The sequence below is a fragment of the Mesitornis unicolor genome, unplaced genomic scaffold (assembly GCF_000695765.1).
Source record: "Mesitornis unicolor isolate BGI_N332 unplaced genomic scaffold, ASM69576v1 scaffold30943, whole genome shotgun sequence".
NCBI lineage: Eukaryota > Metazoa > Chordata > Aves > Mesitornithiformes > Mesitornithidae > Mesitornis > Mesitornis unicolor.
Genome location: NW_010174486.1, coordinates 20,621 through 35,663, shown reverse-complemented (window position 1 = coordinate 35,663; position 15,043 = coordinate 20,621). Strand labels below are relative to the sequence as shown.

At 49.0% G+C, this 15,043-nt stretch overlaps 2 protein-coding genes across 2 annotated transcripts in view; one reads left to right on the top strand and one right to left on the bottom strand.

Moving 5' to 3' along the window:
• The window catches only part of IGSF10 (immunoglobulin superfamily, member 10), a gene marked incomplete at its 5' end in the record, with an annotated part of 8,716 nt that extends 5,479 nt beyond the window's left edge, over positions 1-3,237 (top strand). Inside the window, 2 exons of the mRNA XM_010181073.1 lie at positions 19-919; positions 1,329-3,237. Coding sequence (XP_010179375.1) covers positions 19-919; positions 1,329-3,237 — 2,810 coding nt within the window. The remainder of the gene's footprint in view (positions 1-18; positions 920-1,328) is intronic.
• A 2,154-nt stretch (positions 3,238-5,391) lies between these two features.
• The window catches only part of MED12L (mediator complex subunit 12-like), a gene marked incomplete at its 5' end in the record, with an annotated part of 28,533 nt that continues 18,881 nt past the window's right edge, over positions 5,392-15,043 (bottom strand). The window contains 6 exons of the mRNA XM_010181072.1: positions 5,392-5,444; positions 6,378-6,459; positions 8,008-8,073; positions 8,956-9,082; positions 10,077-10,273; positions 10,840-10,929. Of these exons, the coding sequence (XP_010179374.1) occupies positions 5,392-5,444; positions 6,378-6,459; positions 8,008-8,073; positions 8,956-9,082; positions 10,077-10,273; positions 10,840-10,929 (615 nt within the window). The remainder of the gene's footprint in view (positions 5,445-6,377; positions 6,460-8,007; positions 8,074-8,955; positions 9,083-10,076; positions 10,274-10,839; positions 10,930-15,043) is intronic.

Sequence of the window (15,043 nt, the reverse complement as noted above, 5' to 3'; positions counted from 1 at the left end):
TGTCCCTTGTTTCTGCAGGGCTGGACGCTGCAGCAGGCCGAGGCGTGGGCCGATGGAGGGTGTTTGCCAATGGCACGCTGGCCCTGGTACGGGCCAGCTTGGGGGACCGAGGGCAGTACCTGTGCACTGCAGCCAACCTGCACGGCGTGGCACGGCTCCTGGTCACCTTGTCGGTGCTGGCCTTCCCGCCCCGCGTGGCCGGCCCCAGGTGGCAGCTCCTCACGGCTCACTCGGGGAAGGCGCTGGCGGTGCCATGCAGGGCCGAGGGCAGGCCCCCCCCTGCCATTGCCTGGGTGCTGGCCAACAAGACGCACGTCTCCAGCTCTTCCGCGGGAAATGGCAGAGCTCGTGTGGAGCTGGATGGCACATTAGTTATCCAGGAAGTCACTGTTTACGACAGGGGCCTCTACACGTGCGTGGCAAAAAACCCAGCGGGCACCGACACGCGGGCTGTGAAGCTGCAGGTGATTGCGGCACCCCCCACCATTCTGGAGGAGAAGAGACAACGCCTCGAAGGAGCCACGGGGGAAAACCTGAGGCTGCCTTGCACTGTGCAAGGGAAGCCTCAGCCCAGTGTCCACTGGGTTCTTTCTGACGGCACCGTGGTGAAACCCCTGCAGTTCGTCAAAGCGAAGCTGTTCCTGTTCCCCAACGGCACCCTCCACCTCAGCAGTGTCGGCCCTGCAGACAGCGGCACCTACGAGTGCATAGCCACGAGCTCGACGGGCTCAGAGAGGAGGGTGGTGAGCCTCATGGTGCAGCACAGGGATGTGCTCCCGAAAATAGCTATGGCCTCTCCAGAAATGACACGGCTAAATTTTGGGGACAAGTTACTTCTGAACTGCACAGCAACTGGGGAGCCCAAGCCCAGCATCATCTGGAGGTTACCCTCCAAGGCAGTTGTGGACCAGTGGCACAGGTAGGAGTCTTTCTTTTGGAAATATCAAATGCTGTCTTCTCTGGTGTTTCATAAGGGGCTGTTGCATCGCTGAAACAATACACTGTGAACTAAATTCACTTTTAAACGTTTAACAGTGGTGAAACATTGGTGGTGATGGCTTGTTATTATACGCCTAATAACACACCACATCAATTGTCATAACCAAAATGAACACAAGTCTTGTTTGAATGAAGGGAATGGATGGTAATCATGCTTTGGCTGCAGCAATGTCAGGTTGTAACCACTGGGGCTGTGGGTGGTGTGAACATGGGGCCACTGGAGAGCGCCTGTAGCGTATGGTGCTGTTAACGCCGCCAGTCGCTCCCAACGCGCAGTACTCACCCCCAGTGTTTCGTTCCCTAACTCTCCTCTTTTTTCCCCCCTACAGAATGGGGAGCCGAATCCACGTGTACCCCAATGGATCCTTGGCTGTTGAGTCAGTCACTGAAAAGGATGCAGGGGACTACTTGTGTGTTGCAAGGAACAAAATTGGGGATGATCTGGTACTGATGAGAGTCAGCATCACGATGAAACCAGCCAAGATTGACCAGAAGCAGTATTTTAAGAAACTGGTGCCGTATGGAAAAGACTTCCAAGTGGACTGCAAGGCCTCTGGGTCACCCGCACCGGAAATATCCTGGGGTTTGCCTGATGGAACAGTGATCAATAACGCGATGCTGGCAGACGACAGTGGCCGCAGGTCTCGCAGGTACATCCTCTTTGACAACGGCACTCTGTATCTCAACAAAGCTGGTGTAACAGAAGGCGGGGATTATACCTGCTACGCTCAGAACACGCTGGGAAGGGACGAAATGAAGATACGCATCACCGTTGTCATGACGGCCCCTCAGATAAAGCATAATTACAAGACGTACAGGAAAGTGAGAGCTGGAGATACGGCAGTGCTGGACTGTGAAGCTGCTGGAGAACCCAAGCCCGAAATATTCTGGTTGCTGCCTTCCAGTGACATGATCTCCTCGTCAACAGCGCGACATGTCTTGCACGGCAATGGCTCTCTGTCTGTCAGCCAAGCCAGGCTGCTGGATGCCGGGGACTACACGTGTGTTGCTCACAATCCTGGAGGGGACGATACAAAACTGTACAAACTGGATGTTGTTGCCAGGCCACCCATCATAAATGGTTTATATGGGAACAAAACCATCATGAAAGTGACGGCAGTGAGGCACTCAAAGAAACAAATTGACTGTCAAGCAGAAGGGACACCTCTCCCTCAGATTATGTGGATCATGCCTGACAATATTTTCCTAACAGCTCCATATTATGGGAGCAGGATTGTTGTACATGAAAACGGGACACTGGAGATTCGGAACTTACGGCCTTCTGACACGGCAGATTTTATCTGTGTGGCACGTAATGATGGGGGAGAGAGCATGCTGGTGGTGCAGCTGGAGGTGTTAGAAATGCTAAGGCGACCCACATTTAAAAATCCATTTAACGAAAAAATAATAGCAAAACCTGGAAAACCCACCACGCTGAACTGTTCTGTGGATGGAAACCCTCCACCTGACATCAGCTGGATGCTGCCCAATGGCACCTGGTTCTCCGGCAGCATCAAGACATCCCAGTTTGTCACGGGAAGTGGCGGGACCCTCACCATCTATAACTCCGACGGGGACAAGGCCGGGAAGTATCGCTGCGCTGCCCGGAATCAAGTCGGCTACATTGAAAAGCTGATGGTGCTCGAAGTGGGCCGCAAGCCCAGCATCCTCACGCGCCCGCAGGGGCCGGTGCAGGGTGCCAGTGGGGAGGTGCTGTCACTCCACTGCCTGTCCGAGGGCAGCCCCAGGCCCAGCACGGCCTGGACCCTGCCTGGCGGCTCCGTGCTGGCCCGGCCGCAGCTCCGCGGGAAACACGTCCTGCTGGAGAACGGCACCTTGGTCATCCGCGACGCCACCCTTCGCGACAGCGGTGATTACGTGTGCACGGCCCACAACGCCGCTGGAGATGCCTCTGTGACCATCCCCGTGGTGATTGTCGCCTACGCCCCGAGGATCACACACCGGCCGCCGCACACCGTACGCGCCGTGCCTGGTGCACCTTTTCAGCTCCACTGCGCGGCGCTGGGAGTCCCCAAACCTGAGATCTCCTGGGAGCTCCCTGACCGCTCTGTGCTCTCTCCTGGTCACCCAGGCCAAGTGCCTGGGATCGAGCTGCTCCGTCCCCTGGGGACACTGCTCATCCCCAGTCCCCTACCCTCAGACTCTGGCACGTACAAGTGCACAGCAAAGAACCACCTTGGCAGCGATTTCACAGTAACATATGTCCACGTCATTTGAAATAAGAAAAACAGTGTGAATGGTTGCTAACAAAGCCTACAGCTGGACTGAGTTTGTTCTTGGAATAAATTTAATCAAAGGCAGCTGTAGGCATGCGAGCGCCTAAACACATTTAACAGTGTTCAGTCTGCAGCGGCCGTGCACGAACAGAGAGGAAGGGCTTGGGGAAAGCAGCCCTCGCATTACTGCCTCGCGTTGAGTCTTCCTGTGATTAAACACACTTAAAGACAAACAACCTTTAGGCACTTTTGTTTTGCCAGCACAGATCTTCAGTAAAGGACAGACTTCTCCATATTCGTTTAATATTGTCCACCTTGTATGGCTACCATGAGCATGGATCACAAAAAGCAAGAGTATCTGAGAGCCAAAGAGTGGATTTATTGTGATGCAGATTGCAGCCTTAATATGTTTGAATATTTAGTATGGGTTTTTTTAATAAATATCCAATGGTGAAACAAGTAGTGAAGTATTTCTGATAATACACCCCTGGTTCACACACACTTTTTGACACAGAACTCTGGGACGATACACACAGAACAACTTTGTTCTCATTTTTAAATGAGAGCAAACTGTTGAGTGCTGTTTAGAAAAAGTGTACAGTGCTGATGGAGCAGTAGCCACAATATAGCTGGATTACACAAATCTCACTGGCTAGTATCTCTAATAGCTGCTATGAAGAACAGTAAATCTCCTTACAAAAAACTGAACAGAAATAACGTTTATGTGATCAAGACTTACCTGACTGCTGTAAAAGCCAGTCAGAATGGACTTTTCTGCAGATTTCCATGCAGTGTTACTCCACAGCTGGCTGTGCTGCCTCCCGCAGTGCTGTTCCCCACAGCACACCTGGCTGTGATGCCATCCATCATCTCTGTGTACGGTCAATTAAGCAAACTGAGTTAACACAGAACAGGGAAAAATCTTCCCAAGTATATTTTAAATGCCCTGCACATGCCACTTTCAAAATGAATGCATTAAAAAAAATACAGACTAACTCCTAAATTACATAAATAGTAATAAATCTATTCTGGTTTTTCAGCTCTAATATGAGCAAAATTACAACTTTTGTGAACAGGTTTGAATAACAGCGATTTGTTTGTAGTAATTTCGATTTACAATTTACTCAGCTGATAGCACATCGTGCTTTATGCTGCCAGAACTCCCCAGCGATCCGCCTCACACACCACACGGCACGGCACAGGCAGGGAATAATCAAAGGTGACCCTGGCATGCAGAGCCGCATCTATGGCAGCGCTGAAACCGCAGAAGGGGCCGGGGTGGACGCTCCAGGCTCGCTCCGTGGAATGGGTTTGTGAGCAGGAGAGCGGCTCCCTCCAGGGCTCCGAGGTTTTGGAGATTTCCCCACAAGCGGAGCAAAGCCCACTCCTTGCTACAGCGTGTGCCCCTCTGGAGCTGAGGACCAGCGAACTTGATATGGAAATGAGCAAATATGAAACACCACTGCTTCCGGTAGGTTTATTAACATTACGTTGTGGCTTTTAATATAAACTTTAAGAAGTTCTAGTACAAGCAATAAACCCACTTCAGCACCTTCTTACCACAATGAGAGCAAGAGAAAATCGGTACTTTAAACAAAGAGCTGTATAAAATGCATATGAAAATTACGGTCAAATAAGCACAACTTAAATGGATGCTTGTTCTACCAACAAAGAAAGAGGTGAACATTTTAATGAACAAATTAACTTTTATGCCAGAATTGGAAGTGCCTTTCAGTTCAGTAGTTTGGTCCAATGCAGTTCTTTAAAAATAAAAATAAACTCACAACAAAAAACCCAAACCAAAAATGAAAAAAAAACCTAAAGAAAGTGTTTCCCACAAATAAATAAATAAATCCACCATTCTTTGTTGTCTTTAAAAGTAACAGGACCTAAAAAGCACCAAATTCATAAAATCTGCAATAATGTTCTTCAAACAGGCCTGTAAGTCCACACATTTAAATGTAGTTAAACGCAAAAAAATCCCCGAACCCAAAAAAACCCGCCTTGTTACATATCCACATCAACTGCAGCACAAAAAATGATTACTGAAATGATAAGAGAAGGAAAAGAAGGTTTGCTTTCCAGCATTAGCGAGTGCGCTGAGCGGTGAACATCCTGCTCGTCAGTGCAAACCTCAGCTGGCGTCTCCCTGCACTCAGAAGTGCGTGGGGTGCCCGCACTGGCCGGCTCCCTGCTGAGGCTGGGTACCTGCGGGGGAAGCACAGGGGGGTGCATCATCACGGCAGAAATACGGACAAATACCCCTATTTCAGGCAGTAATAGCAAACAACAGGACATTCCCTCAGACATGATCCAGCGCATGCATCTCCTCGGGACTGCAGGAGTGAGGGAAGCTAACGCAGCCACGAGGACTGGTGCTTCTGAGACCAACACAGCTGTGTGGGATCACAGAATCACAGAATCTTAGGAGTTGGAAGGGACCTCGAAAGCTCATCCAGTCCAACCCCTGCCAGAGCAGGATCACCAGACCAGGTCACACAGGAACGTGTCCAGGCGGGTTTTGAATGTTTGCAGAGAAGGAGACTCCACAACCTCTCTGGGCAGCCTGGGCCAGTGCTGTGTCACCCTCACAGTGAAAAAGTTTTTCCTCATGTTCACATGGAACCTCCTGTGCTCCAGCTTGCTCCCATTGCCCCTTGTCCTGTCATTGGACATCACAGAGCAGAGCCTGGCTCCTTCCTCCTGACACTCACCCTTTACAGATTCATAAACATGAATGAGGTCACCCCTCAGTCTCCTCCAAGCTAAAGAGACCCAGTTCCCTCAGCCGCTCCTCATCAGGGAGATGCTCTGCTCCCTCCATCATCTTTGTGGCTCTGCGCTGGACTCTCTCCAGCAGTTCCCTGTCCTTCTTGAACTGAAGGGCCCAGAACTGGACACAATATTGCAGATGTGGTCTGACCAGGGCAGAGTAGAGAGGGGAAGGAGAACATCTCAACCTACTAACCGGTCGGGTGCACCAGCACCAACTCTGGTATTGCACCACCACAGGGATGGACAACCAGCCCTCAGTGGGTAAAGCACAGGGATATATAGCAGCATTTAAACATACAAGACATCTCCAGAAAGCCAATTCCCCATTAAAATACACATTTCTGTACATTGAGCACACACACTCACTAGAGAGCTGCTTCTGCAGCTGCCTGACCAGCGCCGCTGTCTGCTGCTGCTGCTGCGTCTGTTGCAGGCCCTGCCTTGGAAACTGCAAAAGAAACAGGAAAGGTGAAAGCCACACACAGTGCACAAGTGCCAAATCTGCTGCTAATGCATTAAATCGGGACTTAAAGCACTTTGACAGCACCCTTGGTGTATGTGCATTGGCTGTCACAAATTTGCACCCCATTTATACTCGCACCAGAGCAGAATTCAGCTTTTAACTGGTCCATCTGACAGTACGAAGCGCTCCCTGGCCAGCGGACCCATGACATGTGGTTTTCAAGCACGGATGGGGAGCAGCAGCGCTGCTTTCTCTCTGCATTGCTGGCTGTCACTCAGAGGAAAATCACCCTCTGTGAACAGCGTTTATTGCTCTCCTGTGTGTCAGAGCACTGAATGCACTGCACACCACGCTACCAACATCTGGCAGAGCAACCTGATGCAGAGCGGCCGCGTGTGCACCACCGCGACCAACACCTCTGGTGCTGAAGCCCCATTTCTGCCCTCGGAAATGCATCACCCGTACAAAGCAGAAGCTCCTGCACACCTTCCTGCTTCGGGAGGGAAATGGGGACAAGCAAGGCACACAACCCAAACCCGGTCAAACCTTCACAGAGTACCCCCTGCCTGATCCTCACACCCTGAGCTCTCTGGGTCTGCTCCCTATATCCTGAGTTTTCCTTCTCATTAGATCTGGAGACAATGCATGCGCCTCTAATTAAGTGATTTTCTGTGCCTCTGAAGGAGGGCACACAGCACACCCGAGCAGTTTGCAAACCTGATGTGCTGAATAAAAGCGGAGTTCTCCAACCCTCTAATAGCATCATACACGCTGCAGAAAACGCCCGTGCTTTGTTTCAGTGCTTACTGAAGGCAGTTTCAGTGTTTTACAAGACTTCAGCGTCTTTTCCCTTTCTGAAACCAAATCCTTCACTTTAAGCACGTTGTGCAACCTCCTGGCTACCAGTCCCATGGAAATGCTGAGGTTAGGGAAAAGCGCGAACCACACCAGGGTTTCTTGGGGACACGAAACCAACACCCGGGACGCTTCCTGCTGCGCGAGGGGCTGCAAGAGGAGCCTGCAGTGGGCAGTGCTGGCTCTGGGACACTCACATGGGTCAGAAGACAAATGCTATTATGAAAAACTAAAAAATCAATGAAAGTCTAATTTTCACTTGTAATGAAAACAGAGGTACAGAATCAGAAAAGCACCAATACCTACTTTGTAACCATCCCCAAGTCATTCTTGAAATATAGCAGAAAAGCTATATCAGAAAAGCTGTTACAAGTAGTTACTTGTATTGTTTGGGGTATTTATCACCAGTTTTACATCAACACTGCTATGTGTAATTTCAAAAAGATACATTGAAATGAAGCATTGGGTGCCAGTTTTGAGTGAATTGGTGAATGCCACATGAAAGTTCTCCAGTGTGAGAAGGAGCATCTCTGAACGGCGAACCCAAACCACAGCACCAGCGGGCAGGCAGGCTCACACGAACCCCCCATTCTGCCACAAGGCCCAGCTCCACGAGTGACAAAACACACCCTGTTGCTGCCCCGTGTCTTCCCAAAGCACCCGCTGCACCCCGCTTACCAAGGGCTGCTGTGGCTGTGTGGGCTGGAGACCAAGCGGCTGCTGCCCCTGCTGCTGCTGCTGCAACTGAAAGGAGACGGGTGTTGAACCACAATGGCACTGAACACAGTGGCAACTGAACCACTGCAGCACTGAACAACGTGACATTCAACCACAGCGACACTGAGCACCGTGACACTGAACACAACACTGAACCACACCACCACTGAATGCAGTGACACTGAACCACACCGACACTGAACGCAGTGACACTGAACCACACGCGCTGAAAAGGGTTCTCCCCTTGTCATCGCCAGCCACACCAAGGCTGACAAGGAGCATATTGAATAGACAGAAAAACACTGAAAAGCTGCTATGTTTAGTTTACTGCAATGCCAAAATATCTAGATAAATCTAGACACATCATCATGCGACAGCAGCTATTGCATTACAAAGAAAACATGAACATAATTCCAACCATCAAGGCCACAGGAAGTATTTGTAATGTTATTTACTTCCTCTGTGCCAAGCCCTACATATTTAGCTGATAAACTGATGCTTACCTCCAAAATAAAAATACATCAAACTAGAACATAGGCAAAAAGCCAGACAGGCAGTAAGCCTTCAATTTAATTCCTGTATACATTACAAGGCCAAACTGGAATAGCACAGCCACTGCTTTTGTCTCAGCACATTCAGCAAGGCCGTTCTCAAATGTAGCTTCTGCAAAGGCATTCTAAAATCTTGGAAAGTGAAAGTACTGAATTTTACACGTACATCCAGAGCTCTCTTTTGGAAATCCCAAACGTAACCCATGAATTACTGTACTGGAGTCAAAGCAGCCCAGGTTCATAGCGCCAGGCTCTGCTGCCTTAGACGTGAATACATGCAAGCACACGACGCCACCGCCCGACAGCGACAGCCACAATACCACCCTGCCCCGAGGGCCCCGCACAGCCACAGCCCCACCTGGAAGAGGCGCTGCTGGCGCTGCCTCACAGGCTCCGGGAGCTGCACTGTGCCCAGGGGCACGAGGGGAGCCTGCTCCAAACCCCCCCCAGCCAGCGGGCTCGGCTGCAGGGGCTGATGGCTCAACCTGAGGGGAAATAGAACGGGTTATTCTTCATTTACACACAGACACAAGTTAGGCCAGGTGTACACAACTATAAGCTGAGACACGAAACTCCCATAGATTTAAAAAGATGTTACAGGAAGAATATATTCCCAAACATAAATGCTTTGAAAAATATTCCATAATAGAAGCATTGCCATAGTACTTGCCCAGTAACTGATGTAGGTAATAACATGCTCCTCTACACAGATGCTGTTAGAAAAAAACCCCTGTCGTTGGCAACTCTAGTTTTCACTCTGCTTACCCTGTAACACCCTCTTTTACAGATTTCATTCCTGCCTCATCTGCCTTCTGTTCCGTTATGTTTCTTTACAAGAGAATTTTTCCTGTTTCTCATAGGCACTGCAACTCAGCTGTACTTCAGGGAAGTCAATTCAGTGTACTCAGGCTTATGCAAAATTCATTTGCCTGCTGCCAGTTAAACTGCCAAGTTGGTCTTGTGCTTTCTTGACTACATAATCTTTGGTAAACCTGGAATATTTATTAATGTTTAATACCATACGTGTTTGCATACTATGGCTATCATATTCACCCAGGGAAGTGGCTGAATCTCTGTCCTTGGGTGTATTTAAAAGCCATCTGGATGTGGTGCTGAGGGACATGGTTTGGTGGCCATGGCAGGGTTAGGTAATGGTTGGATATGATGATCTTAATAAAGGTCTTTTTCAACCACAACAATTCTGTGATTCTATGGTATCTGTGTGCGTGTGTGTGGTGAGATAGGATCCAACACCTATCTTTACATTAGTTTTTATGTTGCAGAAACACACGGAACAACTGGGCTATGTGTGCCAAGACCAATTTAAAATAAAATTAAATTAAGGAAAAAATGGGGAAATTGGACAGAAAGGCAAATTAATTGCTAATCAGACCCAGCATTAACCTCATTTTGATTAACACACTATTTTAAACAAAGTTTTAGATCTCTGAACAAACACTATGGAGGGTGGATGCTCACCGCTGTGTGCCCACCGAGGGCTGTGCATAGGCAGCCGGTGGCTGCTGGAGGAATCCCCCGGGGCTGTGCTGCGCCGGATGCAGCCGCTCCAGCAGTGCAGGGCCAGAAGGTGCCGTGTAGGCCCGGGGGGTGCAGCTGGGAGACAGCATCATGCTGGGCACTGGAGAGCTGAACATGGTGTACCCAGGGGGCATGCTCTGTGGGGACACACACAGTGGTTACTGGACCCACGCTCAGTCAGCTTAACTACAGATGGCCGCCATCAGAGAGACAAGGCCCAGATAACCGGAGGCATGACCCATACACTGTCCTGGGTCCCCCACCCCAGCTGTACCCCGCTGTGGTCACACACAGCACAAATGAGCATGCTGTGCACCCTTCCCTGAGAGGCACCAGGCCAGCGCAAACCTCTGCTTCACCTTTCCCCTCTCAAACCCCAAGTATCAGAACCAAGAGGACATAACAAAGCTCCATTTTAAAGAGTTACTGGTATCACCATCTCACCAGAAGTTGGTCAAATTTCAGACATGATGCTGAGGTGTGCTTGTCTTTACCAGCAACATTAGGAAAAACTGGGAAGTGACCATGTTAAAAACATCTATGAGCTACAGCACATGTAGACTGCGAGCATCCTCGAAGGAGGTCCCACGGTTGCACGCACGAGCACACACGAGGCCTGTCACAGGCACAAGGAGCAGGCTGCAGGTAACAAAGCTCTAATTAAAGTATCGTTACGCAGACACCCTGGGGGAGCAGTAGGTACCTGTGTTGGCTGCAGCCCTAGATAGGGGGGTAGCTGAGGCACAGGTTGCACTTGTGGAGTGAAAACAGCAGCCTGGTCCATGGGCTGGCCCTGAAAGACATCAGGGTACGGTACTCATTAGGTATGGCTCTGACCTGGACACCAACCCCAAGCTGCGCCCCAAAGAGCCGTGGAGAGACCCGGCCACTTCACTCCCACACCACCGCTCAGCGCCAAACTGCTCAAATGTGCTCGCAGGGGTACAGAAGAATTAGCTTTTGTTTGATGTCTGACACGACTGCAACTCTGCAGCAGTGAAAAGAGCCGCTTTGAACAGGGGTCTTGCAGACACCCCTTGAAATAAAGCTTTGCAAAGGATGGGAAATAAAATAATGTCTTGAAGACAGTCCATGACATTATCCAGGGAGCCTAGAGTGAGTGACAACCTCCAGTGTAAAACTCAGCTGAGATCTCTCTCAGGCTACCCCATTAGGGCTTTCCCAGGTGAAGCAGGCAAAATGCTGATCAGCCAATTTGCTTATGAGATACAAAATACCAGTGTGATCAATGGGTAATGCGAGCATCTCCAGCTCCCGACCAGTGTGGCCTGGAAACACACCTGTACTGGTGACCAGCAGACAGCCCGGTTTGTCCATCTCAAATTGCCTCGGTATTTATGACCAATTGATGCCAAATAATTTAAATATTTCAACCATCGCTGCATTAGTATGTTTTGTAGCACAAGAAAATAGGAAAAAATAAAACACTAGATGTAATTTCAGGACCAAGATTGTGAAAAACTGGCAAATGAGAATTTGCCAAAGATCAAGCTTGTGTAATTATTGTGTGATTGTGATGCTGCACGTGATCATTTGGAAAACCAACTGCTTTGGGTAGAGAAGAGGCAGGAGAGGGAAAGGGCAAGATGCAAACCAGGGGCAAAGCTACTGCAGGTTGCATGGGGTTGTCACACACCCATTTTTCATGGAAAATCCTGAAAACCAAATTAGGGAGTACAGGAAGTGTGAACTGAGTAACATCTATCAGTCCTGACAAAAGTTCAGGGTAAATCAGATTTATCTGGAAAAACATCTGCAAATGGAGATAAGGATCTCCCAGAACAAGCACTCGATAGGTGAGGCTGCACTGCTGAGCAGAACGGACACCTTGCAGATGGGACACACACTCTGGGCATCAACAGGGGAAAGGGACTCAGGTACTTATGTTTTTTCTTCTTTTAAACAGAGTCAAGAGAAGAAAACAAAAAAAAGAATAGCAATTTCTCCAAGCAAATGGCTTCCGAAGCTTTTCCATAAGGCACCAACCACAAGACCAACAGAGATGTAACTTGAATTCACCCAAAGGTGAAATCAGGTAAAACCATGGCTGATTTCTGGAAAAAACAGTGCTGCAGCGTCTCCCCGCAGAGACACAAGGCACTGGGGACACTGGGCTGCTCAGCACTGCTCCCCATGCTGTGTCACCCAGGGACAGCCAACCTGGGGGGCCCAAGGACAGCATTTGCCCCCTCGTGCCCATGTAGTGTGCAGTTACATGTGGCACTGGAAGTTACAGCAATGGAAACTGGACCAGGCCCTAATCCCATAAGAAAACACAGAACAAGGGGCTGTGTGATCCCAGCAGCACAGGGGCAAAACGCCACAGGTTCGGTGAGGGACAGATGGGTTTGTTCCACGGCAGGACATGGTGCTCCCTCCAGTGAGCTCCAGTGCTGTGAGAGCCCCACACTCCTCAGCAGCAGCACGGATGTTGCTGAATGCACAGGGACTGCTTCCTGCAGGCACCATTTAGTAAAAATTCAGCTAAATGTGCAAGCCACTGGCTGCAAGCCAGCGCTGTGCATGCGTGATACACAAAAACAACATTTAAAAAAGGAAAAAAACCAAACACTTATTTAATGCTGATGCAATGTTACACAATAACCACTGTTCTCTGTTCCAGTTGCACCTCACACTGAAGCAAAACGAGCTGCTTTTTCCTGTACAGGTATGTGACCATAGCGTATATAGATGGAATTTTCTAAATTGGTGCTGGGGCTGGCAGAGGTGATTGCAGCAGCCATGGCACCGCAGGCTGAGTTTGACCAAAATGGGACTAAATCTGACTTTGGAAGTAGGCAGGGAACACTAACACATACATAAGTAAGAAGATGATTGATCTGAGAGACTTCGATGTATACTTGCTATCTATCTAGGTGTGGCTAATTAACTGCAAATACAGTGATCTAGATGCTGCTCTGACACGCTACCAGTAAAAACAGGAACAATATATATACAACATGGACAGCCAGGTGAGCAGCAAAGCCTTTTTAAAAACACGTTTTGCTTTGTCTTTTCAATTAGTGCTTTTAAGTACATTGCAGTTTTCCTAAGACAGGCAGAAAGCCCTCCAACCTGGCTCTGAAGCAGCTTTCCTAATTAGTAACATCTGGAAAGCCTTCCACGCAGAGATTAAGGACGCACTGGCCAAAAGGGACGCGTGGTCCATCCCTATGGGTCCTCCAACAGCAGCCAGCGCTGCCCCTGCCTGAGGGTGAGGGCAGAGCGCGTCGATGGACGTGGTGTTGGACATCTCACCACTACTCAGATCTTTCACAGCAAGAAACACAACAAAAAATGATCAATGATGCTGTTATTGGAAATATTTGTAAGAAAAAGGTATTCCATGTATGGAGGTGTATTCCCAGCCTGGCCACATGCAGCCACCGTGCTCCAGGGGTGAGGAGAGCCAAAGCGCATAATTCTCATCAGAAGCAAAGTGTGCAGCCCGGGTGCTGGAATAAACACATGTTTGTGTGAAAGAGAAAATTAAGAGAAGTTGATGGTCTGAGTGGTTACCATTACGTTGTCAAAGCCATCCTGAAGGGACACAGCAGAGCTACAGACATCCTAAAGGGAAAGGACAGGTGAGAAGACAGCAGACAATACAAAGTATGCACAATTGGGCTGGATCTTCACTGGGGCTGTACAGCACCTCCACAGAGCTCACCTGGGTGTACTCAAAGAATGCTGGTGTTTAGGACTGCTAACAAGGTCCTTTTAGGTGGTTTTATGCTAATGAACATCAATACTTCTATTAAATTTATGAACAGAAACTCTAAGTGTGGAAAGGACCCCTCACCATCCACAGGAGCCTATTAATCCTATCTGGAACTAACTGGGGAGCACAGGCTGGGTTTGGATGGCTCTGGTTTGCCTTGGTTTACATCAGTTTAACTTACACTGACTTATGGCTGAAATAAAAACACAACTGGTAGGGAACCGCTGATCGTGAGCACCCAGCACACGTCATACATCAGCTGTGACCAGCACCCGAACCTTTTTTTGCTTTTACATTGCAAACGTTCAATCCAAACTTTACACAAAAGTTCATCACAGAAACCTTATTAATCTTATTTAGGCACGGATCCATGCCTTCATGACAGTTTATTTCCTCACCGACAACCTGTCTATGCAGCACTTCGGAGCACAAGGTAACTGTTGTCCTTGAATACTGTCCCTGTTTGAAACCCAAAGGGAAACAGAACATCTTTTGTCCTCTAAATATGACAGTGTTAAACAACAGCACCTCTCAATGTGAGAATAATGTGTTAAAGGTGAAAAGTTATTTGTTTTACCACAACTATTGGACACACATGGCTGGTGATCTGGGACCCAAACCCCAATTTTCTGTTCTTACGCTCCAATTCCACAGCAGCCCCTCTGCAGCCACACTCTGAGCACCAGCCCAGGCTCTGAGGGTGTTGCACAAGAGCTGTGTGCGGTTTGGCACGCAGCTGCTTACTCTGCAAAAATGCAAGGAGAAGAAATAGCAGCTATTTCTAGAGAATATGGGCATCTGTGCAGACACGTGGAAACAGCTCCTGCTGGACTTCCTGGGTTTTAACTGTGCAGAGCATCGCTGTGCCCCTGCTGCTCACCTACATCTTGGGGGTACACAGCAGCATGCAGCTCCACTGTGAAAGGGAACAAGAATACCATCAAGGAGGAGCAGCAAATCCTGATTTTGTGAAAGACAGGAAAAATAGAATGCACTAAGAGACTAGAGGGCAAATGACGTTTAAAAGCAGAGGGCCCTGATTCAGCAACACTTGGGGAATTATTGCAATTGTGAATACCAGCCGGCCCCCTCAATGCAGGGCAAGCAGCCCAGATGGGAAGCAAAACCAGCGCTGCTGCTCAGACCAGGGCTGCACAAACCTGGT